At 48.6% G+C, this 26574-nt stretch overlaps 6 protein-coding genes across 6 annotated transcripts; 2 read left to right on the top strand and 4 right to left on the bottom strand.

Moving 5' to 3' along the window:
• Positions 1-439: 439 nt before the first annotated feature.
• Positions 440-1015, bottom strand: Pmar_PMAR017318 (conserved hypothetical protein; the record flags this gene model as incomplete). Its single annotated transcript, XM_002772042.1, has 1 exon — positions 440-1015. One exon carries the CDS (start codon positions 1013-1015, stop codon positions 440-442), a length of 576 nt encoding a protein of 191 aa, XP_002772088.1.
• Positions 1016-6925: 5910 nt separating this feature from the next.
• Positions 6926-7791, top strand: Pmar_PMAR017317 (hypothetical protein; the record flags this gene model as incomplete). The annotated part of the gene is made up of 3 exons (XM_002772041.1): positions 6926-6951; positions 7116-7263; positions 7702-7791. 3 exons carry the CDS (start codon positions 6926-6928, stop codon positions 7789-7791), a joined length of 264 nt encoding a protein of 87 aa, XP_002772087.1.
• Positions 7792-9521: 1730 nt separating this feature from the next.
• Pmar_PMAR017316 (hypothetical protein) lies at positions 9522-13558 on the top strand. The gene is made up of 16 exons (XM_002772040.1): positions 9522-9625; positions 9851-9967; positions 10092-10271; positions 10314-10457; positions 10509-10772; positions 10829-11032; positions 11298-11507; positions 11556-11711; positions 11812-11912; positions 12009-12082; positions 12132-12233; positions 12277-12479; positions 12542-12592; positions 12639-12839; positions 13138-13188; positions 13238-13558. Exons 1-16 carry the CDS (start codon positions 9542-9544, stop codon positions 13463-13465), a joined length of 2370 nt encoding a protein of 789 aa, XP_002772086.1. The 5' UTR covers positions 9522-9541; the 3' UTR covers positions 13466-13558.
• Positions 13559-21906: 8348 nt separating this feature from the next.
• Pmar_PMAR017315 (diacylglycerol o-acyltransferase, putative) lies at positions 21907-22530 on the bottom strand (the record flags this gene model as incomplete). The annotated part of the gene is made up of 3 exons (XM_002772039.1): positions 21907-21991; positions 22067-22235; positions 22287-22530. The coding sequence occupies 3 exons, from the start codon at positions 22528-22530 to the stop codon at positions 21907-21909; spliced, it is 498 nt and encodes a 165-aa protein (XP_002772085.1).
• A 585-nt stretch (positions 22531-23115) lies between these two features.
• On the bottom strand, positions 23116-24209 carry Pmar_PMAR017314 (diacylglycerol o-acyltransferase, putative; the record flags this gene model as incomplete). The annotated part of the gene is made up of 4 exons (XM_002772038.1): positions 23116-23200; positions 23248-23416; positions 23492-23970; positions 24046-24209. The coding sequence occupies 4 exons, from the start codon at positions 24207-24209 to the stop codon at positions 23116-23118; spliced, it is 897 nt and encodes a 298-aa protein (XP_002772084.1).
• Positions 24210-24492: 283 nt separating this feature from the next.
• Positions 24493-26112, bottom strand: Pmar_PMAR017313 (hypothetical protein; the record flags this gene model as incomplete). Its single annotated transcript, XM_002772037.1, has 5 exons — positions 24493-24725; positions 24963-25073; positions 25124-25263; positions 25667-25767; positions 25999-26112. The coding sequence occupies 5 exons, from the start codon at positions 26110-26112 to the stop codon at positions 24493-24495; spliced, it is 699 nt and encodes a 232-aa protein (XP_002772083.1).
• Between the last annotated feature and the right edge of the window lie 462 nt (positions 26113-26574).

Here is a 26574-nt window from a genome sequence, read left to right as displayed (position 1 = left end):
ACTGTTCACTTTGCACTCACGTGGAGTTTGGCATCTGGCAGTGCCAGACGGGCACTGGTTCGCACGGCCAAGCTCGTATATTGTTGCGCTGCTATGCCTGGGTGAGTAGTTTCTTGACGGCAATCGCCAAGTACATATTCTAATTGCGAGCTCTGTTTCGTGCGCTGAATCATTATCATATAGAACGGTGAAGGAGCCGTGTTTAGCGGGTTAGCCTCGCACTCCCGTTTGCAGGGAACCGGCCACTTCAATTCATAAAAGTATTCACTCTCAGAAGGTTGGAAGCACTTGAGGTCTCCATGAAGGCCTGTGCTGACTCGGAAATCGTTACCGCAGAATAAACGTTACTTTGCATATTATCAACTCAATTCTGTGGAAGTGAATGAAACACTCAAATCGAGCAAGCGGAGATCGTATACGTTAACCAGAGACATCACAATTACTTAGCGGACCTCTCTCCCAGATCGTAGAGGTTCTCGACATAGTTCTTCTTCTCTCGATGGTGGATCACATGCTCAGTACGCGATATTTGTATCTCGGAAAACCGTGTCAGCACCTCTCGCACTACAGGAAGTCGTGAATGGTCGGTCGAGAGGGCGTCGAGGGCGAAAGCGATGGCCTCGGCAGTTGACAATAGTCCTGCGTTCGCAAGAGGCTCTTTCCGAATCACGAATGCTCCTTCCTTGTCGGGCTTCAACACCCACTTGTGCTTGAGGGCGACAAGTGGCGGTGACGATGCATACATCTCCTTGGCGTACTTCCATGTGGCATCAAGAAATATAAGATGTCGTATTTTGGAGTCACCACTGTGTTGAGCGTGAACCGTCTCGGCATCCTCAGTGGGATAGATCAAAGCACATTCTTCAGGATTCTTCAGCACCGCCTGGAGCGGAGAATCGATCGGCAATGTGTCGGCCAAGATGCGACGACCAACAACAACGTGAACTCCTCTGAGGCACTTTGTGGCGACCAAGTCGACGGTGCGGTTTTTTCGCTTCCGCTCGCTAGGGTGCATGAGAACAACGACAGAATCAACTCCTGCTGGCAGCGACAAAGGCTCTGCTGGAAAGGAGCTGCAGATGCAAACGGATTCGGGCCGCTCGCAACCCGAGCATATCACTCGACGCTTCTTGGTCGGGGCTTGTGACATGTCGATGAACAACCACTGCCAAAATCGCCATAGTCATCGGGGATTTGCTTTAGAGAAACAAGTTACAAGTCAGAGATGAGGCCGGCGGGCCTCCTGTCACCAAAGACCGGGCCTGCTGACACCAAAGAACTCCCACGGCCTCCCACTATCTCCCAGTTTCTCCCACACGCGACCTACGGTCGCGGCGATGTCCGAGGGGGTGCGCGGCCTACGGCCGCGCCGGGTTCGCTTTGTTATAGGTCTGGCACCGACGATACCCACCGTTTTTGACTCCATGTTGGTTGTGTCGCGCCCCCCGCGCATTTTCTCGCATTTTTCGTGCATTTGAATATCTCATGAAAAAATGTGGTCCTATCCTTTTAATCTGCCTTTTCCCATACGGAGAGTTTCAGTAAGTGCAAGTGCAGCGTATACATTCATCTGGTTACAGTTCCAGAACTCAGAATCACTTGTGGAATATTGGTAACTGTGTTGAATAATTTGAATCCGAATCGTAGATCCACCACACTTGCTCAAGTGCAACATATACACTTATCTGGTTACAGTTCCGGAACCAAGTATCACTTGTAGAGTATCGGTAATTGTGTTTGGGAATCTAAAGCCGAGCGCTAGACCCACCACATTGGCTCAAGTGCAGCGTATACACTCATCTGGTTACAGTTCCAGAACTTAGCATCACTTGTGGAATATTGGTAACTGTGTTGGATAATTTGAATCCGAATCATAGATCCACCACACTTGCTCAAGTGCAGCATATACACTTATCTGATTATAGTTCCGGAACCAAGTATCACTTGTAGAGTATCGGTAATTGTGTTTGGTTATCTGAAGCCGAGTTATAGATCCACCGCAGTGTCTCAACTATAGCATATACACTCATCTGGTTACAGTTCCGGAACCAAGTATCACTCGTGGATCATTGGTAACTGTGTTGGATAATTTGAATCTGAATCATAGATCCACCGCACTGGCTCAAGTGCAGCATATACATTTATCTGGTTACAGTTCCGGAACCAAGTATCACTTGTAGAGTATCGGTAATTGTGTTTGGTTATCTGAAGCCGAGTTAGAGACCCACCGCTGTGTCTCAACTATAGCATATACATTTATCTGGTTACGATTCCGGAACCTAGTATCACTCGTAGAATATCGGTAATTGTGTTTGGGAATCTAGAGCCGAGCCCTAGAGCCACCACATTGGCTCAAGTGCAGCGTATACACTCATCTGGTTACAGTTCCAGAACTTAGCATCACTTGTGGAATATTGGTAACTGTGTTGGATAATTTGAATCCGAATCATAGATCCACCACACTTGCTCAAGTGCAGCATATACACTTATCTGATTATAGTTCCGGAACCAAGTATCACTTGTAGAGTATCGGTAATTGTGTTTGGTTATCTGAAGCCGAGTTATAGATCCACCGCAGTGTCTCAACTATAGCATATACACTCATCTGGTTACAGTTCCGGAACTTAGCATCACTTGTGGAATACTGGTAACTGTGTTGGATAACTTGAATCCGAATCATAGATCCACCACACTGGCTAAAGTGCAGCATATACACTTATCTGGTTACAGTTCCGGAACCAAGTATCACTTGTAGAGTATCGGTAATTGTGTTTGGTTATCTGAAGCCGAGTTATAGATCCACCGCAGTGTCTCAAGTATAGCATATACATTTATCTGGTTACAGTTCCGGAACCAAGTATCACTTGTAGAGTATCGGTGATTGTGTTTGGTTATCTGAAGCCGAGTTATAGACCCACTGCTGTGTCTCAACTATAGCATATACATTTATCTGGTTGCGATTCCGGAACCTAGTATCACTCGCAGAATCTCGGTAATTGTGTTTGGTAATCTAAAGCCGAGCCCTAGAGCCACCGCACTGGCTCAAGTGCAGCGTATACACTCATCTGGTTACAGTTCCGGAACTTGGCGTCACTTGTGAAATATTGGTAACTGTGTTGGATAATTTGAATCCGAATGATAGATCCACCACACTTGCTCAAGTGCAGCATATACACCTATCTGGTTACAGTTCCGGAACCAAGTATCACTTGTAGAGTATCGGTAATTGTGTTTGGTTATCTGAAGCCGAGTTATAGATCCACCGCAGTGTCTCAACCATAGCATATACATTTATCTGGTTGCGATTCCGGAACCCAGTATCACTTAAGGATCATTGGTAACTGTGTTGGATAATTTGAATCCGAATCATAGATCCACCGCACTGGCTCAAGTGCAGCATATACATTTATCTGGTTACAGTTCCGGAACCAAGTATCACTTGTAGAATATCGGTAATTGTGTTTGGTTATCTGAAGCCGAGTTATAGACCCACCGCTGTGTCTCAACTATAGCATATACATTTATCTGGTTGCGATTCCGGAACCTAGTATCACTTGTGGAATATTGGTAACTGTGTTGGATAATTTGAATCCGAATCATAGATCCACCACACTTGCTCAAGTGCAGCATATACACTTATCTGATTATAATTCCGGAACCAAGTATCACTTGTAGAGTATCGGTAATTGTGTCTGGTTATCTGAAGCCGAGTTATAGATCCACCGCAGTGTCTCAACTATAGCATATACACTCATCTGGTTACAGTTCCGGAACTTAGCATCACTTGTGGAATATTGGTAACTGTGTTGGATAATTTGAATCCGAATCATAGATCCACCACACTGGCTAAAGTGCAGCATATACACCTATCTGGTTACAGTTCCGGAACCAAGTATCACTTGTAGAGTATCGGTAGTTGTGTTTGGTTATCTGAAGCCGAGTCATAGATCCACCGCACTGGCTCAAGTGCAGCATATACATTTATCTGCTTACAGTTCCGGAACCAAGTATCACTTGTAGAGTATCGGTAATTGTGTTTGGTTATCTGAAGCCGAGTTATAGACCCACCGCTGTGTCTCAACTATAGCATATACATTTATCTGGTTGCGATTCCGGAACCTAGTATCACTCGTAGAATATCGGTAATTGTGTTTGGGAATCTAAAGCCGAGCCCTAGAGCCACCACATTGGCTCAAGTGCAGCGTATACACTCATCTGGTTACAGTTCCAGAACTTAGCATCACTTGTGGAATATTGGTAACTGTGTTGGATAATTTGAATCCGAATCATAGATCCACCACACTTGCTCAAGTGCAGCATATACACTTATCTGATTATAATTCCGGAACCAAGTATCACTTGTAGAGTATCGGTAATTGTGTTTGGTTATCTGAAGCCGAGTTATAGATCCACCGCAGTGTCTCAACTATAGCATATACACTCATCTGGTTACAGTTCCGGAACTTAGCATCACTTGTGGAATATTGGTAACTGTGTTGGATAATTTGAATCCGAATCATAGATCCACCACACTGGCTCAAGTGCAGCATATACACTTATCTGGTTACAGTTCCGGAACCAAGTATCACTTGTAGAGTATCGGTAATTGTGTTTGGTTATCTGAAGCCGAGTTATAGATCCACCGCAGTGTCTCAACTATAGCATATACACTCATCTGGTTACAGTTCCGGAACTTAGCATCACTTGTGGAATACTGGTAACTGTGTTGGATAACTTGAATCCGAATCATAGATCCACCACACTGGCTAAAGTGCAGCATATACACTTATCTGGTTACAGTTCCGGAACCAAGTATCACTTGTAGAGTGTCGGTAATTGTGTTTGGTTATCTGAAGCCGAGTTATAGATCCACCGCAGTGTCTCAATAATAGCATATACATTTATCTGGTTGCGATTCCGGAACCCAGTATCACTTAAGGATCATTGCTAACTGTGTTGGATAAATTGAATTCGAATCATAGATCCACCGCACTGGCTCAAGTGCAGCATATACATTTATCTGGTTACAGTTCCGGAACCAAGTATCACTTGTAGAGTATCGGTAATTGTGTTTGGTTATCTGAAGCCGAGTTATAGACCCACTGCTGTGTCTCAACTATAGCATATACACTCATCTGGTTACAGTTCCGGAACTTAGCATCACTTGTGGAATATTGGTAACTGTGTTGGATAATTTGAATCCGAATCATAGATCCACCACACTGGCTAAAGTGCAGCATATACACCTATCTGGTTACAGTTCCGGAACCAAGTATCACTTGTAGAGTATCGGTAGTTGTGTTTGGTTATCTGAAGCCGAGTCATAGATCCACCGCACTGGCTCAAGTGCAGCATATACATTTATCTGCTTACAGTTCCGGAACCAAGTATCACTTGTAGAGTATCGGTAATTGTGTTTGGTTATCCGAAGCCGAGCCCTAGAGCCACCGCACTGGCTCAAGTGCAGCATATACACTTATTTGGTTACAGTTCCGGAACCAAGCATCACTTGTAGAGTATCGGTAATTGTGTTTGGTTATCCGAAGCCGAGCCCTAGAGCCACCGCACTGGCTCAAGTGCAGCGTATACACTCATCTGGTGACAGTTCCGGAACTTAGTATCACTTGTGGATTATTGGTAACTGTGTTGGATAGTTTGAATTTGAATCATAGATCCACCGCACTGGCTCAAGTGCAGCATATACACCTATCTGGTTACAGTTCCGGAACCAAGTATCACTTGTAGAGTATCGGTAATTGTGTTTGGTTATCCGAAGCCGAGCCCTAGAGCCACCGCACTGGCTCAAGTGCAGCGTATACACTCATCTGGTGACAGTTCCGGAACTTAGTATCACTTGTGGATTATTGGTAACTGTGTTGGATAGTTTGAATTTGAATCATAGATCCACCGCACTGGCTCAAGTGCAGCATATACACCTATCTGGTTACAGTTCCGGAACCAAGTATCACTTGTAGAGTATCGGTAATTGTGTTTGGTTATCCGAAGCCGAGCCCTAGAGCCACCGCACTGGCTCAAGTGCAGCGTATACACTCATCTGGTGACAGTTCCGGAACTTAGTATCACTTGTGGATTATTGGTAACTGTGTTGGATAGTTTGAATTTGAATCATAGATCCGCGCACTGGCTCAAGTGCAGCAGAACCTGAAATACCAGTAATAGACAGTGATGCTAAATTTCTCTGATTCACTGTGGACATTAGGCCCTGGAGTCCGCGGCCGTAGGCCGCGGAGTGCGTCACACAATTCGCGTGCTAAAAAAAATTGGGCGTGCGCGACTGCTGGTGTCAGCAGGCCCGGTCGTTGGTGACAGCAGGCCCGCATCGCCAGAGATGAGGTCACAGAGGTCCCGGGTTCAATTCCAGGAATTGATATTTCTATTAATTTTTTCGGTGCTTGCGAAATCACAGAAGACATGAGCTCTCAGGGCGTGATAGTAGTATATTATATGAGAGAGGCATAGCGAGTCTTCCACTTGTAGGTTAGTGTAGCATGCTTTGTCAGAATCTCTCCATGCGTCACGTTTACCATTCAAGGCCTATTCGCTTAATCGTCTGCGAAGTGAAATATTTTCACCCGAATTTCTCGCGAGTGATAGGCTCGAGGGCAGCTACTCCTCCTATCGTTTTGAATTATAGGCCAGTAATCGTCCAGTAGTGTGTTGATCAACGTTAACCTCGTTCGTTGTAAGTGGCAGACTGTCAGTTATTGACTATGGAGGATTCACGACTAATCTCATTACATGACCATCTGTCGGAGGGGATGAGCAAACGTGGTCGTCGAGGAGGTCTGGGAAGAGTGAAGGGAACTCCTGGTAGGGCTGGCTTGTCGACATACCTACGCGGGTGTATTCGGAACCCTCAGGCACGACCGCAGTGTTGCGAACTAAACGATTCGAAGATCAGCACATGCCTGACAACCGTCTCTATCGAGGGTAGTAACGGGTTACTTACGTGACTTCTATTTGAACTAACATAAGCCTCACATCATTTTCGGTTTCTCCTTGAGTCAATTACCTGTTGACCTCAGCTAAGTTTTTCGAGATGTTCGAAAGCGTGTAAATTATGGGTGATGCTCCGAGACATAGATTGCCTTCAGGTTTGTTCGAGGAGGTGTTCTTGGTAAGAGAAGATTAGAGAAGATTGTTGAGGACGTCCTTGATAAGCAGGAAGGAAGGAAGATGCCGTGGAAAGCACTACGACAAGAGTGTGTTAGGCAGTGGAGGATAGAGAACATGAGTGATGAGGTAATACCAATTAGGAGGTTATTATCATCGACAAGGGAAGAAAATTTGATATGTGCAGCTCTTGGGGCTGTTCTTGACGATCTGTCGCATCTTTTGATTTCTCACACGTGATGATGCAGGTTGGTTACGCTCCTATATGCAGCAAACAAATCTAGGGGACGCGTGATACATATTTTGTATCTACTTCCTTGTCGATACTTTGCATTTTTCATCATACGGGGGTTGTGAAGTGGAATTTTGAAGACGACCGTCTGGAGTGGAATATTCAGCTAGGGATGATCGTCTGATTCTGCTAAGAACGATAAAATCACCGGCGATGGTAGAGTTCCCGATGGGCAGTTGAGGTTCGGTCGATGTATGTATGGTTACTCGCGTGTGAGGTCCCATGGAGAATCGCGAGCGTGTAAGGGGCGATGTATTGATTGTTTTAACTTTCAGCGTACTGACCGACACGTTGGTGATCTCGTGCTCACGAGCATCCCTGCAACGTACCTGTCCAAGAAGAGCAATCTGGTCAGCAAGAAGTGACCTGCTTTTCGTTGGATCCTCTCGTGTTGTATCAGCAACACGAACGTTTACTATCCATCACCCCATAGTTATTGATTTGAGTTTAGTCGCGTGAATTCAACGGACGAAAGTGATTCATGAGGAATTTGGCGCCAACTTGTGTGATTTCCCGTTGAGAGGAAGCAGTTGTCAAGTAGTCTTATAGGGGAGGATCTTCGTGGATTGCTTAGCCGATGTGGAGTTAGTGTTGAGAAGAGAGGCATTGACTTCGCGGTGTTAGTTCGATCTGTGCGGATGTCCCAGTCCATGATGTCAGCTCGGCTTGACGACCTCTTAAGGGAAAGTAAAACGGCTATTGGGTTGCTGGATCGCCTCGTGCGAACCGAGAGGGTGAATTTGGATGCAAACTGTTGAGGGTATACGAAACCTCACTTCAGAATATTCCCCGAGATCGGATAATGAGGGAGCCGAAGTTTGATGTGCCTCAGTTTTCAGCTCGGTCGGTAGTCGAACTTCGTGTCAGGCATGTCCTTCGGAACGGCGATGTCGAAAGGAAATGGAGGAGGCAGCGTGTGACATAAGAATACTCACAAGAAGCCTCAACACGTTGGCTGGGAGTGAGGAAATGAAGCTGCGTCGAGGGGTGCATTGGTGGTTCAGTTCGAGTATCGTCGTGGCAAGAAGATACGTCGTTGTCTGCTGCTGTTGACGGGTTGGAGAATGCAGTCATGGCCTTGACAATACGGAAGAGGGAAGGGAACAGGAGTGGGTGACCAAGTTGCCTACGTTAGTTGCCTACTATCAATATAATGGTGATATAAATAACTATGAAATTTTATGTGATATATCTCGATGGAGAAATTATGATATGGAATTGTACATTAATTTAGTGTCCAGATATTCATATCCTGGGTCCGTTGCGACCGGATCATAGCCTTTCTTTAGGCGGGAGTATGTCGCGTGGTATCGGTGGCCGCAGTGGAGAGCGCGTTCCGAACTACATGGAACAGATGAGGGCGTCGCTCCGTCGGCTGAAGACTGAAAATCAGCATCTAAAGCTTGAGGTTGATCGTTTAACACCGAAGACCACGGTGAAACCAAGGTAAATGCGTGTTCATTATTGAGTCGAAAATTTAGTGACAGGCAACGTAGTCGTGGGCGGCCATCGTCCAGCACTGATAGAGACAATCCTTCTGGCACAGGAGAAAGAGTGGCATCTAGGAATGGACGTGGAAAGGGACGACTGGAGAAGTACGAGCAGTTACTCGACGACCTCCAAGATGAGTTGAGAGATCTGATGAGGAGTAGAGCTGGGAGGCGCACCGGCTGCAGCGACTGAGCTCGTCGATGGACGTAGTAGAATGCTGCTGGCATATTGTTGATGGTAACATGCCTTGTATTGAGACGGTGTATCGTGACGTTGTTGTTGAGTTGATTACAGATGCGTTGGATCTCATTCAGTCGAGGCGGCGGTTTTGGAATATATGTTTGGTTCCCCTAGATAAGCTCGGGAATTTCATTCACGCAGGATGGAGATGAGAGACAGTCTTGCACACAGGGGCTAAGCGTCCAAGTATACCAAAATTTTTCCAGAATCATCATATTTCCACCAACGCACGTAGTTGGCCATGTGCATACTTTCCGACACTGTGAGGCGGCATACGTGCTTCACACAGCGTGGGTGTCTGCACTTGTCGTTTCGTTGGGTAGTTGAGAGGATCTCGAAATATACCCCCGTTGGTTTGAATAGTTGCATGCTATATACCAGTGAATGCCTTCTTTCAACAATAGTGGACATCCAGGAGATGAAACTTCGCATTTCATCGTTGAGATAGCTCAGCTAAGACGAGAACTGGTGAGTGACTGGACAGTTGACGAGCATCAGGGCTCGACGACAGCGGTGGTAGTATTGCGTGAGTGGAATTGAGGAGGGTTAGCAGCCATAGTGTGACTGTATCGGGACTTATCTGGAATGAAGGTTGTACCGTGATTTGAACTCAGGGTCTAGTGCTTGCTAAATGAGAATTGTACCACTAGACTACACAGCTAGTAGTCCGTCCGTGAGAGATTTTCCGTTCAGGTAGTTGCACAAGAGCAGATAACAGAATTGCGGTCCAGGAATGCAGCACTGGAGAAAGAACTGCGCCTGGTTCGTCATCAGCTGCGAGGAGGAGGCTCAGGAGATCAATACGTCCACGTAACGATTCGAGGCGTCGCACTGTGGAGGCATATTCGGGCCATTGTGTGATGCATGTGTCGGACTCGCTTCGCTTCACGACTGCGAGGCCTGTCCGATCTGGAATGTTTTCTTCTCTTGGTAGGTGAGCTCGACGAGTCCGGGTGGAATTGCCGCGAATCGCCGTAGCTGTCCTGGGGGACCTGTGGCTTTGGTACTGCGAGAACCAGAGGGCAGAATCAGAGCTGGCGCTGCTGAGAAGATAGTGTGGACGCGAGTGAACGGCCGAATGGTTCCAGTGATGAAGGATGAAAGCATGGAACCTGTATACCAACTCATCTTAGTTCCGCTCTCATAGTTTAAGCAGGGTCCTTTACCTCGGCGGTATGACGAAGCTGCAACTCAGGAAGAAACGGGGCAGGACGGGGAGCCCTCGCAGAGCTCGCAGAAGGTTGAAGTTCCTGCGAGGGAGCGGCCACTGCTTGCAGAAAATGCTGAGTCTCTCTCACAGGTGTGGTTGATAATGAAATGAGGCAATGCCCAATTTCATCGCTCCGCTCAGGTGGAACTTGATGGGTTCCTGTCAAGCCAGTTTGAGGGCATGTCATACGGTTCGGGTGACGTTAGCGGGCAGTACTCCGCCTTCAGCAACGGGATCATCACTGACTATCTCCGCTATGTTACGGAGAGTGGCGATCGAAGCCGCGTCGCTGCCGTCCTGCATTCGCTGAGTCAAATCACAGCGGTGAAGAGTCCCTCTAGTGGTCAATTTATGGCACACATTCAGAAAGGCTTGAGCCGCGGCAACAAACGGAAACATAAATCTGTGAGTAAAATGGAAATCCGGAAAGATCCTTCTTGATGCGCCTGCCTGTTTGGTAGATCTCGTGGGCGCTGAACTTATTCTGCGTGCACTTGGATATCTGCCGTATGCTGTACTTGTTGAAGGAGCTCGACGATCAGTCGCTGGCCGCAGCGTGTGAAAAGGAATGGAATGCTGCGGCTGAGTTGTACCACCGGGTCGCCGTGCACATGGAAGATCTCCATCATGCAGTTCTGTTGGGAAAAGGCGAAGATGCTAATACGGTAGGCAATGGTGTTCTTAAAATTACCATCCTGAGGTTCGAACCTGGATCATATGCATGAGACTTGAAAGTCCTAAATCACTAGACTGATCGAACATCCGATGATGATGACTACAGCTTGAACTCGTCCTCCATGGTCAGTACTATTACCTATTTCAACGTCAAATCGTTCTCTAGAATGTTGGTCCCGCATCACCTTTGTGTAACCAGATTCCCGTGTGGGCATTCAAGATCGCTTTCTCAATTCGTAGTGTTTTTTTCGTGAGGTACAAGACGATCCTGAGTGGCAAGATATCAGTCCCAACATCCCTCCAACACCTTGTGAATTTCTCGAGCGTTTCGTGCTTCCACACTGCCTCTGGCAAATCCCCTTCGTGGAGCTTCAGCGGAGATGTCTACAGCATCTCGACTTTGACGTCGACGATGAGATTATGGACCGGTTGTGGTCCCGAGCGGGTGACTTGCCTGACAAACAAGTGAGCACAGGTGGAGGCCGATCGGCTCTCGCGTGAGTCCTACCTCAGCGCGAGGACCGACGAGATGTGGCTCGGAAGCGAGCCGAGAATAGCGTAGTTGAAGAAGATGAGCCTGTTGAAGGTGACGCAGCCTTGGATGAGCTCGACGAACCAGATCCGCCGAGGAAATCGCGAAAGTCAATTGAGGAGGCCGTGCAGGACGAAGTGAGGAAAAACCGCGTGTGGGATCAAAGACGTTCATCAGTGGTTTTCGAAAAAGCGTCTTCTAGAAAATAACGATTCAATTGTCATTCATCACTGTCAGATGGTCCGCCGAAGGAAGACCGCGTCAGCAAAAGAGACCGCAACTGAGAGTTCGAGTTTCATCGGGAAGCCACAGGCCGATCGAGCCAGGCGCATGGAGCGGTGAGCTATCCGATGCGGTATTTAAGACCCTCTTGTGGGGAAGCTCGTGCTTGCCACCGGTTATTGCTACTTTGTTCTCGCGTTCTTGTTTCCAAGGTATCACCGGAAGCCTAAGGGGCCGAATATTGAAGTCCGTCAACACGTCCCTGGTGGGAGCTTTTACGATGAATGTAACTCCGCGCAACTCTGTGGATTCCGGAACTTCCATGATTGGCTCAGATGGGCACTTCGGCAATGGTTTCTTCGGTCACGAGGATCAGTCGTTATCGCCGCTTGCTGGTCGTATCAGACTCAGCGCAGAGGCTTTCGACCCACCAGGAAGTAAACTCCTTCCTTGAGTGTCTCTTATTGGACTTCATTTCAGTCGAGTTTGGGCCCTCCTCTCTGATCTCGCCGGCTAATTGCGATACTGCGCTGCTTCCTGCTGTGCCAGCTATGGCTCCGAAGAGGGTTTCTCCAGTCAGACGTCCGAGAGTCCTGGTGCCGGCCACGCCTCTGACGATTGAGCGTCGGCGAGGGGAAATGGCGGCTAACCACGGTTGGCTTGGATATGCTGCTTTTGGCAGAGTGAGGGCAGTCGTTCGAGTCTTGCTGGGGAAGGTCTTTGTGGATATGAGATACTCTTTCAGGGTACTCCCACCGAACATAGCAGACGCCTGTTCACGCCAGTGGGCTCAACGGTAACGGAGGCCGTCGCTAACGAGGCGATCAGCACTCATGTCTCAGTCCGGTTCCCGCGGTCTTTTTTCACCAGGAGATGTGCCGCAACTACCTGCACTCCCACTGGAAGCTACTATGGCGTTGTTGGAAATGACAACCCCGACGCCGGCTACTCGGAACAAACGATCGATGCTGCGCAGCCGCTCTATCTCTAAGTGTAGCGCGAGGAAATCACAAGAGCCGGAGCCTATCAACCTGGCGGCTAAGGTAGCGTAGCTGCTCGCTGCTTCTGGGGACACCGATGATTCTCATCGTATGGACTTTGCCATCTCGGTGTGTATTTTCTCCGTGAGAAATGCCGAGTGCAAGATCTGCTTCTCTGCAAATTGTGGTTGGCAAAGTGTTGCCTTCCCAGCGAAGACTCATTTCCAGTTTGTGTAAGCGTTCGATCTTTTTCATCTCTGCACATGACGCTGAATTTCTAGGGCATACCATCCATTTGGATACTCCTCATCGTTCAGTATTGCATTGTGGGAAACGAGCGGAATAGTTGTTCCCTCCTCAGGTCTTACTGAGCCCGCTGGCCACAGTGCCGGAGGAGTGTCCTGATGAACAGGTAGCGATCGTTGTGTGCTGTCCCAGTTCATCGTACAGCATTGCCTCAGGAGCAGGCCTCGGTGCCAGCGTCCTCTCCTGAAGATTCAGTTGCGAGTGGGGCTCCGTCCCTCAATGCTCCCACGGGCCCTGGTCTGGCCTTCGAGATGATAGAGTCACCACGACGCCAGCGACGCAAGAGGAGGAGTGAGGCTTTCGCGGCTAGCTCTGTGGACCACTTCGGCGGGTGCGATGAGGCTCTACCCAACGGGTCGAAGCGGATGAAGACGGCTTTGTGAGGAGAACGGTCCCTGCGGTATCCAGCTGATCAAGAGGAGGTTCTCTACTTTCTGACAATGTAGCTGTAGCATGCCCAGTTGCCAATCTGTGAGGACAATTTATCTCATGGAAAATCTTATACCTTGTAATGTGTCGCGTTGAAACGTGACGATTCTGGGAGAGTCGGGGTGCTCTGCAGATTCGGTGGGTTCGATCGAACACTGTGTTAGCTAACCCCTCTCTAGCCAGTTTACTGTGCTGAGATATCTTTCCTATTTGATGGCCTGGCGTTCTTCGTCAACGTCGAATACTGGGCTTGTTGAGAATCTGAGAAGGAACGGAGTGATCCATTCGACGGCAGTCTTTCAGGCTATGGTCGGTCTTGGAGTCCAACTTCCTTTGTATCGGTCGTCTTTCGATTGCTGCTCGCTTATTGGATACGCGCATCAATTCCTGGTGTTTCGGCTGAAGCACTTCGTGTGTTCGCAGCTGCCCCAATCTTTGAAATTTTCCACCGCTCGCTCGTAAGTGTCGCATTGGCGCTCCGCAGATATCGGTTGACCGCGCCAACTACGTCCTCGATAGGGCCAGAGCATACGACGATTCACCGCAACCCATCGGTCACAGTGCTACGATAAGCGCCCCTCACATGCACGCGCATGCGCTGGAACTGTTAGAGCCATTTATTGCCGGTGGAGGCAAAAAGTAAGGGAGTCGAAATTACATGTCGTGGAGTATTTCTGATACCTTGTCTCGGGTTGACTAACTCGGCGAATGTTCCTTTTCATATTCTCATATTTCTTTAGAATTCTCGATGTGGGTAGCGGCAGCGGCTACCTGGCTGTGTGCATGGCACGGATGGCCGGCGAGAACAGCAAAGTGGTTGGCATAGAGTGAGTGCTCAGGGCTTTAGGAAGGGGGGATGGTCTTTCTTGGTCGTCGTATTCACGACCAGATGAGGAGAAACGATGTCAGTGAATGGTACCTGATCGGTTTCATTGTTGTTGGGAAAATCGGTCCCCTTTTCTCGGAGAATAACTCGCGGTACTCCTCTTAGTAGATGTGCATCGAATGTATCCCGTTTCGGGTTTGTGAGTCAGAGATTATGACAGGGGGTAGCAGTCGTGGTAGTCAATTTTTCCTGCGCAGCGTATGATTCTCCGATTTGCTATTCTAGCTCTGAGATCGGTCCTCTGCGAACAAGCTGAGCTTGCCAATACAAGGGTTGTAGGGCTCTGAGCTATCGAGCCCGATTAGGATTCTATTGTTAGTGCTCAGCTACATATCACCTCTGGTGCAGTTCTCCTTGGCGAATGTGAGGAAGAAAGATGGTGATCTGTTGGAGTCCGGCCGCCTAGAGCTCGTTGAAGGAGACGGGTGAGTGCTGTGGGCAATCATCATTACGTAGCTCACAAAATTATTTTTCTGATTTACTGCTGTAACTCACTGCTACAACTAACACGGATTATTGGTAATCACTGTTGTTATAGTTCAACAACACCGACTAGCGCTCCTCGTTGTATTGGATGATGTTCGCTAGTCTGTAACGTGTTGTGAGGCGTCCCTAAGGGGCTTCGAATTTGCAACGCACTTGCACTGCTCGACCTCATATGGTTCCTGAGCGCTGAGTAGGGAGTATTCCCCCCTGTATCGTGGGCAATATCGGGTTTAGCAAGCGAACTGCACTCTTCCCCCATGAAGGATTCTCCGCGGCTAGCTTGTGGAAAATCCCGTAGATTTCGTGATAGGTGGTCTGGGTACGCGGCTGAAGCGCCGTACGACGCAATCCACGTTGGTGCAGCAGCTGAGAGTGTGCCGAGGGCTTTGATCGATCAACTGAAGCGAGGTGGAAGGATGGTGATCCCTGTTGGGCCCTACGGTGGTTCTCAAGTGAGCCGCGTCGTCAGCCTCTCACGGTCTCGTCCCATCGCACGTTCAGATCTTCTATCAAATCGACAAGGACGAGACTGGTGCTGTGACGAAAGAGCCGCTCATGGGAGTCCAGTATGTACCACTGGTCAAGCCGAGAGAGGCGGCTATCAGCGACGACAGCGACGAGTTGTAAAGTTCTGTATTGAGCTGTGTTATTCCATTCATTAACTGAAAACTATTTGACTTCATCACAGGGCTGTCCAGTTGTTTTGAAGAGAGTAACGAGTAGGGCGTCTCGAGAGTAGTTTGGTGGTACGGCTTGATCTGCGAGAAGGGTTCTCTCTGAAAAATTGGCATCTTAGCAGTAGCTGTCGAGGAACCAAAATGATGGCAACTTTAACTCTCCTCCCGTTTTCGATTGATTCCAGTAGTTGAATAATCTGTGTGGTGCCAACTGGAGCCTTTTTCTTGCAGAGAGGCATAGACCGTTTACTACGGTGCAATGTCCAACCCTTCCCTGCGTCCTCCAGGAGAGTCTCCCCCGGTTCCTTCCCCACCGAGAATCTCATCTGTCACACAGGGCAGCACCGATCATTGGCGAGTGCTGGTTCTTTTCCGAGTCTTTCGTCGTGAACCAGTCACTCAGGTGGTTAACACCATCTTCAGCAGGTTTACAGATGCGCAAATTTCAGCGGTCTTGTTGCCTCTATTGAAAAGCAGGCCAGAGGCCCTCAGGCAGAGGGTGGGTCGTACGCAGCTGAGGTGGCCGCTCGTCAACACTAGCGAACCGGTCTCGAGCGCGGAAAGAACGTCCATAGCATCATCCCATGTATTGAATGTATACTAAGTATGAATCACCGTATACTTTACTAAATCTACGACTATATCATGTGATCGGAGAGCAGCGTCATCATCTAACAGGTATTGATAGCCGCGCTATCTCTGGCCCATAGTGAGTTGGGCGAATCCATCAATTCGAGGTCGTCATCAGCCGGATCACGGGCGGGGTCTCCTTCAAGTCCGAGCTCGAGCAGCAGCGCTAGCAGGGATGGTGTAGCGCTCCCGCGAACCTTGCTCCACCCCTTAACAGATCGGGAACTGCGTGGTATGCCGTGGGCTACGAATTAGGGCCGCGATTTCTCTTGACGATTGTTCACTCAGACTGGACTGTTTAGTGAGTGTCGGTTTTTGTTATATATAGTGATGAAATTGTCGGAGGTTTCCGGGGCTCAGTTAGGAAGTACTTTCCCTAAGAGAATACAGTTCTGTATTTCACTGGTTCACAAATAGTGGTCATCGCTTTCCCGATGAAATCCGTTGACGTGGTCATCTTAGGGTCGGCGGGAGCCCCGGTTGAGACCAGTGCTAAAAAGAATGTCAATAGCACCATCCGGCTACTCGGGAGAGACTCGGTCGGTTTCACTACCACGGAGCAGGTGGGACGCTGATGAAGACTCTTAGCAAGCTTACTGTTCGATATTCAGGATGAGCACCCGGTGATCGCGCAACAGTTCCGTCTCGTTACCGATGGTGGTGAGCAGTTTACAGTGAACGTCGCTCCCGACTCAACACCTTCCTGCGATTGCCCTGCGTTCGTGGCTGCGCCGGACTATTGCTGCGAGTGAGTTGCCCTACCATTGTGGCTTGTGGCTTCGCAGCGAACGAAACTTCAATCCTAACCCAGGCACCTGCTTTTCGTGTATGTGCAAGTGTTGAAGTTACCGGCGGCAAGACAAGCAGTGGCTGAAGCACTGAAGAAACCTGGCGTGTTTGAGGATATCGAACGAGATCAGAATGTTTCGAGACTTCACCCGTGCCCGATTTGTTTCAAGCTAGAGGGCCGTGGGCCATTCTTGATGACTTGTGGCGGATGTGGTGGCAAAATGTAAGCTCGAGCTGAATCGGATTACGTCCACGCTGATATTTCATCTGCCGAATTTCTACATGATTTAAAATTCGCGCCTAGGCTAGAGCAATGAGCTCTTCTTGGCTAAAGACTTCCTATCGATGACCGAGCCCTTCGACGTTTAACGCCCTGTTCGTCAGATATCATAAAAGGTGCCACGATGTATGGATCGCTCATTATAGACAGCTGGCGGAGAGTTCCGGAACCACGGGTCAATTCGCAACCCTACCTGGGACGTGAGTCCTTTAGCGATCATTCGGCTTCGTGACTCTTGATATTGCGACTGTCACTGTCAGATCACCGGCCCTGTGCGTTCGCTGTGCACCACCGATAGTTAGGCTAGTAGAGACGAATGGCACCGTCCTCAAGATAGTTACCGCCTCCATCACTTCCCCTTGAGAGTTGGTGGAACGACTTGGATGGAAATACACCTCGATGATAGAACAAAGTTTATATGTTATAATATAAAAGAAGAATGTATCATCTGTCCTGTGGAGGTCTGTGAGTCGGTAGATAGTTTTGAGGTACGTTCACTTCTGCGTTTCGTGATTTGACAATAATGCGTGTAGCGTTCTGTTGAGTGAGTTGCAGCGTAACGTGGGCAAACTGCGAGATCCATCGAGCTGACACCCTCCTATGCCGTGAGTGCTCGATGTGGTGAGCGTGCTAGTCAGCCACCTCAGCCGGTTTTCTAGTGGGTCTGCTACCACGATAGGGCCCACGACGAACTCTATGTGAAATTCTACTTGCATGATCGGGGTAGCATATAGGGCACCATACTTGAACTTCAAAAGGGGTCTGTCTCACGTAATAATGTATCACCAAGACTTGAGTTGGCGACAATGAACGAGCAATCTCAGGATAGGACCGACGTTCAGGATATCGAATGTGTATCCACTTGAAGATAATTCACCACTGTTGCTGATGGCGGTTTGACAACGGCCAAGGGCGAACACATCCGGCAATGCTAGACAAGCATAGTGTGTAAATTTGTTTACCAGATCGCGAACATTATGAGCAACCCGACACACCGGCAGTAGGAAAACGGTTGTTGAGACATTAATGATAATTGTGGAACATGATAGACACCCTTCAAATCCCTTTCGTTCTCCTGGAGCGACCAGTAGCTTTTCGTGGCTGCGGAAGAGCTTTTTCATATTTCAGACGGGGCAATGGAGTATGCTCAGCCTTGCCTTGTTCGGTCGATAACCTGCACCAAGCAGTTGCTTTTTAGATTAGCTCGAATGCACAGATGTCGAACGCGCCTTGAGGCTCAGAAACGAAGTGGTCGGGACAATCTGTTCACAGCTTGTGAGCACCATGGTGGCAGTCTCCGAGAATTATTGATGCAGCGCTTCTCATGAAGAGATCAGATGTTCAAGATCCAGGCATCCCTTCCAACATACGCCTTACCCCGAAGTGACGCCGCCTCCACCGTATCCCCCCAATAAAGGCATGAGACTTGCTGGGAGGCAGCTAGCCAGCGGATGCACTCCTACGGACGGGCCCTGACACTTCAAGTGGTGCCACCACTTGGTGGGTGGATGATTAGTTAGTTATTTGGAAGAACCAGTAGAGAGGATTGTTGACGGCGACGCCGGTCAAAAAGGAAGCGTTCTTTCAGCAACAGAGGGGAAGGATGGGTCCACGATGTGTGATCGAGAGGCGACGTTCGAGTCCCAGTGCGTGGATATTTCATTGATTTGAACACACCTCCTACCGCTTCTATATCGTCTTCGCCGAACAGGATGCTCTCAACGTCAATTCCAAAGATACTGTCTGGTTCAAACCCATCGATGTGATGATCTCGAAAGCTGTTGGTGTACAGGCTGGAACCTCCTTGCCGCGTCCCACAAAGCCTCTCCGAAATAGGAGCTCTCTCTGCATGTCTGAAATCGATCGTCAGGACCAAGAAGAAGATAATCTGCCTCCCAAGTCTCGAATGAGGGGATTCGAAGCACCATATCCCGATAAACTCGATGTTGCCCTCACACTGCAAGGGTTTCGCCGCCCAACACGTCGGGTGTCCTTTCTTCCGCTGCGAGCTCGTACGGAGGCTCCAAGGTATTCTGAGACGATGATATGGACCGACTCGATTTCGAAACCTTTCCGAACTTTTCTGCTCTGTAGCTCCGCGAACAAGTGGTTAATACAAAAAATTGCCAGTATTCGCTAGCAAGCGACGTTGTAAAATTTCATTATCCGAAGCGAGCAGTAAGAGCAGTAAACTCATCGGGTTCCGAATCCTCGAAATGAAGCTTCTAGTGGGCATTCAAGTGTTATCTCCGTGTTGCGTTACCGCGTCTCAGACACGTGAGGAGGTAGAACTGCTTAGGGTAGATGAAGTATTAGCTCAGGAAAGCACCGCAGGTGCAGCCTATAGTTCACCATTCCACAGGAATACGTCACGAATGGCTACTGGCCAGGCGATTCTCATGTAATTGAGCATTTCATCCCAGAGTTGACGATGATGAGCACAAAGTTCGGCTTTTCACTAACCATTGAAATCTCTCTCGGGGATCTCGCCAGCGATGAGTCTGCATCGTTCGTACTATGTGCTACAGACTCCGTATTCCCACTCTTCACGTTCGGATGTCTCGCTCGCAAGCCAACACGAACACCACCTGAGATCGACGAGCTTATCTGTGGTATACTGTGCAATGTGAGGTGTGAGGGAGATGGAACTCACCTCCGGCACTGCCAGGCATGGGTGGCACGTGATACGGCTGAGCTGCTCGGGCAACAACGTGCCCATGCCCCTCTTGCGGAGATCGAGCTGTAGCCGACCTCGGTTCTATCGACACGATCAGAACATGGCGTTGAGCGAGATCCCCTCACTTCTAGTGGTACGGGAAGTTGATGGTTTAAGGTGTGAAGAAATGCCCGTTGCATGCGTTGTGTCTGGTATTCTCAGTGTGACAGTTCTTAGTTCACTTTTGTGTGACCCCTCGGACGGTCCCCGACATCCTCGGCTGTGCTTCGACAGAGCTTCCTATGGAGCAAAGATGTTCCGTAGTGAGACAAGGCTTACCGAGGAGTCGAACTTCCTCCCACATATGCCGCAGCACGGTCGAACTCGTCGAGCCGCGAGCCCGAGCTTTGAGTATTTTGCAACTCCGCGTGAAAGCTTCATCTGAATTGAGGTAGCGAGCCCTCGATAGGATGCTCTCACCTTAATCAAACCCATGTAGGATGCACTATCAGTGTTGCGGAGGTAATGCGTGACTTTGTCGAATTTGGGTACTGAGAGTAATTAACAGTAATTGCCGTTGAAACGCCCTCTGAATCGGTAGCTAAACATTCATATGTTCATAACAGGTTAGCGTGGACGATGACGGAGTTCTTACCTTTCATCTGCCCGCAGAAACTTGAGTGCTTTGCAAGCGAAGACTGCCTGAGGTTTGAGTGATAACGGCCGTCTCTGGCAACGTTACGAAGGAATTATTGTCTCCTACACCCACCCGAAATCTTTCCCACACCTTTGACACGACTCGAGGGTCCCGCGGTCCATTAGAATGCTATTCTGTAGAGCAATAACGTTGACAGTGCCTCTGTATCGCCCTCAGGACTATTGCGTCTTGCGAGTTCTCGGTGGCCGTCCGTGAGTTTGCGGATTCCACTGCATGTGAAAGTCGACCATTCACGGAGGCCCGTCCGCAGCCAACGCAACGCCCATTATCTTACAATCGAATATCATACCGATGGGAAGTAGTATACTGTCACCGAATAGTTAATAAATAAGTTCAATGACCGCGCGTGGTGGGAATGAGCCCTTCCGAGTGATACAATAATGTGGGCATCAGGACGAGCTGCGTCTTGCTCAACTACGTCGGGCTGCGTGCTGCTTCAAGCTCGTGCCAGCAGTTACAATTGGCAGCGATGAAGTGGAACGAGTGTGAACAGCAAGAGCCTCCAGGAACGGGAACCAGGATGAGATCTCTCGAAGCCGACCTTTATGAATCCCAGCCCCATACGTTAACAGTAGCCGCTCCTCATCAAGGCCTATCAGTGTCTCCCAAATTGACACAGCGCAGTGATGTGGTGCTCTCAGTCTTGGTATTGGCGATAGAGAATAGTGCATCGAGACAGTCGAATATGCTGCTCACCGCGTACTCGCCGTGGCAGGCAATATGAATATCTCGACAGAACTCTGGATCGTCGCGCTTATACGAGCAAACTCGTTGGTACTCACAGACAAAGATGCAGAGTCTATCATTAACGTCGTCATAGTCATAGTAAGGCTTACAGCCGTTCCTGATAGGTTCGATCGATCTCATTTCAAAGAAAACAACACATCAACATTGCTCTCGAAGACTCATCAGCGTCCCAAAAAGAGCCTTTTCGAGTGATACAATAATGTGGGCTTATCTGCTCTCAGACATGAAAAGCGACGTTCGACAAGGCATCGCTTTCGCAGTACATCAAACTGGGACTCCGGCAACACGCCATGAGAACCCGGTGAGATTCACAGTTGGCCGAGGAGAGCTAAGCCCAAGACCTGGGCGTATTAGCAATGCATTGAAACGATCAAAACGAGATACTCAAGGAGGCTTATATGCAACTTAGTGAGCGAGATCCAATGACCCTCGCGGTTCTGCTTTATTATCGCGGAGAGAAATGTACTAGTAATTGAATACAGAACTCTGTCGAACAAACAGAAAAGGAACAATCATTCACAAACGATCACTGAATGACAAGCTCTCTCTTGGCGTAGTCTGGGTATCTCTCACGATTCTTGTAGAAGAGATCATGAACCGCCGAGACATACCTGCAGGGCGACCAGAGTGTACTTCGACAGGGACACAGAATCATGGCTGAATTTCCTGTGTGCTGATTCACTCACTTAGCATGCATGGTTTCCACAGTGTCATCTTCTCCCCATGTTAAAGGGGCGCCAACAACGACTACGAAATCCTTCAAATGCTTCGGACGAACCGACTTGGGGAGCGGCATGCCCAAGCCGAGGTTATGTTGCAGCCACTGACGGAGAGGAAGCATGAAGTCACTTGTCTCTGAAATGTGAGCATCGCTGTATCGAAGTCGTGACTGCCTGAGGGGCTTACCATACGTGATTTGCTCCCCAAAGCAATAGCACGGCACGATGGGTATCTTGCCAGCATCCCTAGCCAAGTAGATGAAGCCTCTCCTAGACTTGCATACAATAGTATCATGAGTAGGCGAGTAGGGTATCAACTGTTCCTTCGTACCACCAAGCACTAGAGTGAGACTGTATCCTTGCTGCAAGGCTCTCATGCATGTAGCACGTCCAGCGTCAATGACACCGAGTGCAAGCCAGAGTTCCCTCATAAGTGGACACTTGAAACAGGCTGAAGCGCTCAGGCCACAGGTTGCATGGGGACAGTTGAAAAATAGAAATGGATGGCAGAAAGACATGACACCGTGAGGGTGTATCGAATAGATCACTTGCGAACACTGCTTGAGTGCGCCCTCATCTTCGTACACGAGGGCAACATTGTCGGCAAACCTCTTGAGCATCTTGGTATAGGAAGAGCGGCAATATTCGAACACCTTCGAATTGTATCTACAGAGCGAGCGCAATCTGGTAACGACAGCAATAACGCAAGGACCTACCTGCAGTGAGGTTCGTACTGGGCAGAATCCATAAGGTACACCGAGTAGGCGAGCAAAAGACCGCATGCAAGTTGCCAGAATCCTACTCCCTTGAACAGGGTTGGAGCCAGGAACAGCGCTAGGGCAAGAGCATCTTGCTGGGAACGAATATGTAAGGGAAAAGCCATTAAGAGAAGGAGTGAAAACCTGCATGAACTCAAACTCGCGAGAATTAATCACTGAGAAACGCGAGGCCAGCTCGAATAGCAGAACTGCTGAGGAAATGTGAAGGAACTGAATACCGCGATTGTCACTGGAGGCTCACTCGATGACAAGCTCGCGTTTCTCGTACTCGGGGTATTTGCTCTTATTATCGTAGAATAAATCATGGATAGCACTGACGTACCTGATGCAAGTACGACTGGACATTCTCAACGTGAGGGAGGATTTTACTTGTCGTGCATGGTCGTTACTGTGTCCTCTTCCTCCCATTCAATGGGTTTGCCGACTACCAGTGCGAAGTCCTTCAAGTGCTTGGGACGCCACGACTTGGGCAGAGGTAGACCCAAACCTAGGTGCTGCTGAAGCCACTGGCGCGTAGAGAGCATGAAGTTACTAGTCTCTGAAGAGAAACAATCACGGGAACGCGGCACGGGTGCTCATTGATGAGGTTACAGTTGTGCGAGCGATGACTTACCGTAAGCAATCTGCTCTCCAAAGCAATAGCATGGCACGATGGGTATCTTGCCAGCATCCCTAGCCAAGTAGATGAAGCCTCTCCTAGACTTGCATACAATAGTATCATGAGTAGGCGAGTAGGGTATCAACTGTTCCTTCGTACCACCAAGAACGATCGACAAGCTGTAGCCTTCTTTGAGTGCCTTCATGCACGTGCGGCGACCAGCATCGATGACGCCCATCCAGAGGTACATCTCCCGCATAATAGGAAACTTGAAGCACACAGAGGCACCAAGGCCGCAGGTTTTCTGCGGGGCGTTCATGAACAGCATGGGCGGGCAGAATGACATAACTCCGTGCGGTTGGATGGAGTAGATCACTTGAGGCTGCTTCTCGATAGCCCCGAAGTCTTCGTAATTGAGTGAAACCTTCTGGAAATAGCCACTGAGCATGCGTGCATCTGCGTTGCGAATCCAGTTGTAGATACGCGGATGGTACCTAGAACCGAGAATGACTGCAATCTGACCTATTTCGTATCTTGTAGAGTTGGACCTAAGATTCCCTACGAGTTACCTTCTGCCGGGCTCGTATTGTGAGGAATCGAAGAAGTAAACCAAGTAAGCCAGGAAAAGTCCCAAGAGGATCTGCCCGAATCCAAGGCCGCGCACAACCAAAGGAAGAATGAATAAGGCGAGAGCGAGCAATGGTTGGGAATATACACCAGTTCTCAGCTCCATAGTAAGAAACGGCAACTACCAAGGGACGTAGGAGACCCCTGACAAGCTTCTTTGTGTCGCTGTCCCCCCACGCTTATGACGAGATGGGACAGGAATTAGGGAAAATGCTGCGATCAGCAAAAACCATGTTTCGCTGTACGTTATGTTCAGTACGTGCCAGTGCAAATACTCCCACTTCTGGAACATAAGCCCTATGCTCGGCTGGAACTACTGTGTGGAACCACCTCTGACTCAACACTGTGCGAGCATGAAAAGTGATTGGCAACGAGTGACGCGGTCATATTCACTGCTGAGGTGCCATGAACTTGAGATAACTAGAGTAAGCACCATCGGCAGGAGTGAGCACATGAATTGTGCAGTTGTACTCTTGGGAGAACTTGACAAGATACGGACCGCACACTCCAACATCAGCGATGGCGATAGCAGCGAAGCTCGACGGACTCTGGTAGCTGCCGTTTACTCGTCGGCATCCAAAGATGCCCGGAAGGAACCGAATCGCCGAAAGAAGTCGGTGGCCTAAACAAGATATTAAAAAACAAGAAATACATCAGCAGTCATATGACGACTAAATCACCATAATTCCGACAAAACACGAACGAGGAGACCGCCCAACCTTGGCTCGATCGCAGTTCGACTACATATGGAATGCACCGTTCACTAACTTGTGATCGATATAGGAGCAAGGAAGCTGATCATACTTCGCCTCGGTAGCATGCGAGACGAAAGACCACGCCATTCTCCAGCACGACTCACATTCATCGTTGGCCAGCCTGTCCGAGTTCAACAGAGCACCAAGGTCCTCAGCCGTACATGATCGTTGCATCGACACTAGCTGATTCACTCGGTTGGCTTCTAATACAACGCCTGAAGGCCACACCACTCCACTCTTCTCCCGAGCCCAATTGCACACCTACCCATAACAGCTTTGCGTTGCCTGTCATCTAGCGACGCTCGGTCCACGTCTTCAATCGCAATGTCTCTGAGGGATGGACGGCCCATCAGTTGCGCAGCCGATATCGCTAGTTCGTCCTCAGTGGGAGAATCCTGCCAGCGACTGAAGCGCAAAACAAACGGATCCATAGTAGCAGAAGAATTTTCCAGAGTTAGTGCGAAAAAACTCGCCATGGTCAACTGCATGTGTCGGCGACAATCCGAAAATTTTGAGGAAATTCTGGGGAATTCCTGTCAGCTCCTGTACACCTCTACCCTAACTCCTACATAAATTTCTATAACTACTAGGGGGAACGAACATATATTTCAAAACTGTCCAAGGATATTCGACACGATGAGAGAAAATGAAGTGCTACAGGAAACAAAGTGTGACCAAAGTGGTTACATACATTCTAGAGCACGAATATACCATTTCCAAACGATATTGTTGCTGTAGAAGGATGCATCATATGCTACTGAAGTTCCATCGATCTCCCCGACTTGTGAATTACAGTGTCCCAACCTACTCGAGGGGGAGGTGCGGAGACTCCTGAGAGACGAGTGGTACGATAAGGAGCAGTCGGATGGTCGGCTGGGATGGGAAGGCGATGAAGTCGAATATCCGCATCTGAATATGAACCAATACGTAACGCTCAAAATCGGCGAAGTCCGATTTGATGCAGAAGTCACCTCATGCGAGATAGAAACTCACCTTAGAAATTCGCTCAGTATAATGACTGAAAATTGTGTGTAACATAAAAAGTATGAGACCGTGAAATATGATGCTCTCCACGGTAAAGATAAATTTCAATTCCATTGATGACTATATCTACTCGAATTCGCATTCCCAATGCACTACATCTCCAGCATCAGCGTGAATAGCGTGCATTTGTCTCGAGAAGGTGCAAGTGAGCTGTTCGAGAGCCGATGATGTGAAAGCGTTCGAACCCACGTCTGAACACCTGATGAGCATGGCTTAGTTATGAATAGCATTGCTTTCTGAGGATAGTTGCAGCACAGACTGCGGAGACGATTTGGCCCTCAGCTAGCAGTGAAATGCCTGCTATATGATAGCACATGAATCTATCTATAATTAAATCAAATTTTGGTATTATCTTAATTTATATTATTCATACTATTATATTGGATATTACAAACATACCCATTTATAATAGTAGAATTGATATATATTTTGTTCATACATTCATATAGATACAGTTGATGGAATACATCAGTCGCGGGGACAGCACACAGTTGACTTGTGTAGATCAGCGGAAACAGGCGAAGAGGGAAGGAATGCATCGAACGGCCAAGTAGATTCTCATCAGTACTTCTGATCAGCTCGGCGACAGGCAAGTATCATATCCATTTGGCTAACTGTGCAAAAGCTCTGAGGGAATAATCGCTGAAGAAGTGCCGCCATAGCAACCTCTAG

This window comes from Perkinsus marinus (genome assembly GCF_000006405.1).
Source record: "Perkinsus marinus ATCC 50983 genomic scaffold scf_1104296962102, whole genome shotgun sequence".
NCBI classification, from domain to species: Eukaryota; Perkinsozoa; order Perkinsida; family Perkinsidae; genus Perkinsus; species Perkinsus marinus.
Note: the sequence above shows the minus strand (reverse complement) of the source record. Positions and strands in the feature narration are given on the sequence as shown.

Excerpts from the sequence above, each read along its gene's own strand:
- Pmar_PMAR017316 (XM_002772040.1), top strand. The coding sequence starts at position 9,542 with ATGCCTTCTTTCAACAATAGTGGACATCCAGGAGATGAAACTTCGCAT. Across the intron at positions 11,033-11,297 it reads AAGGCGAAGATGCTAATACG|GTACAAGACGATCCTGAGTG; the intron begins GTAGGCAATGGT and ends TTTTTTCGTGAG. Across the intron at positions 11,913-12,008 it reads CGAGCCAGGCGCATGGAGCG|GTATCACCGGAAGCCTAAGG; the intron begins GTGAGCTATCCG and ends CTTGTTTCCAAG.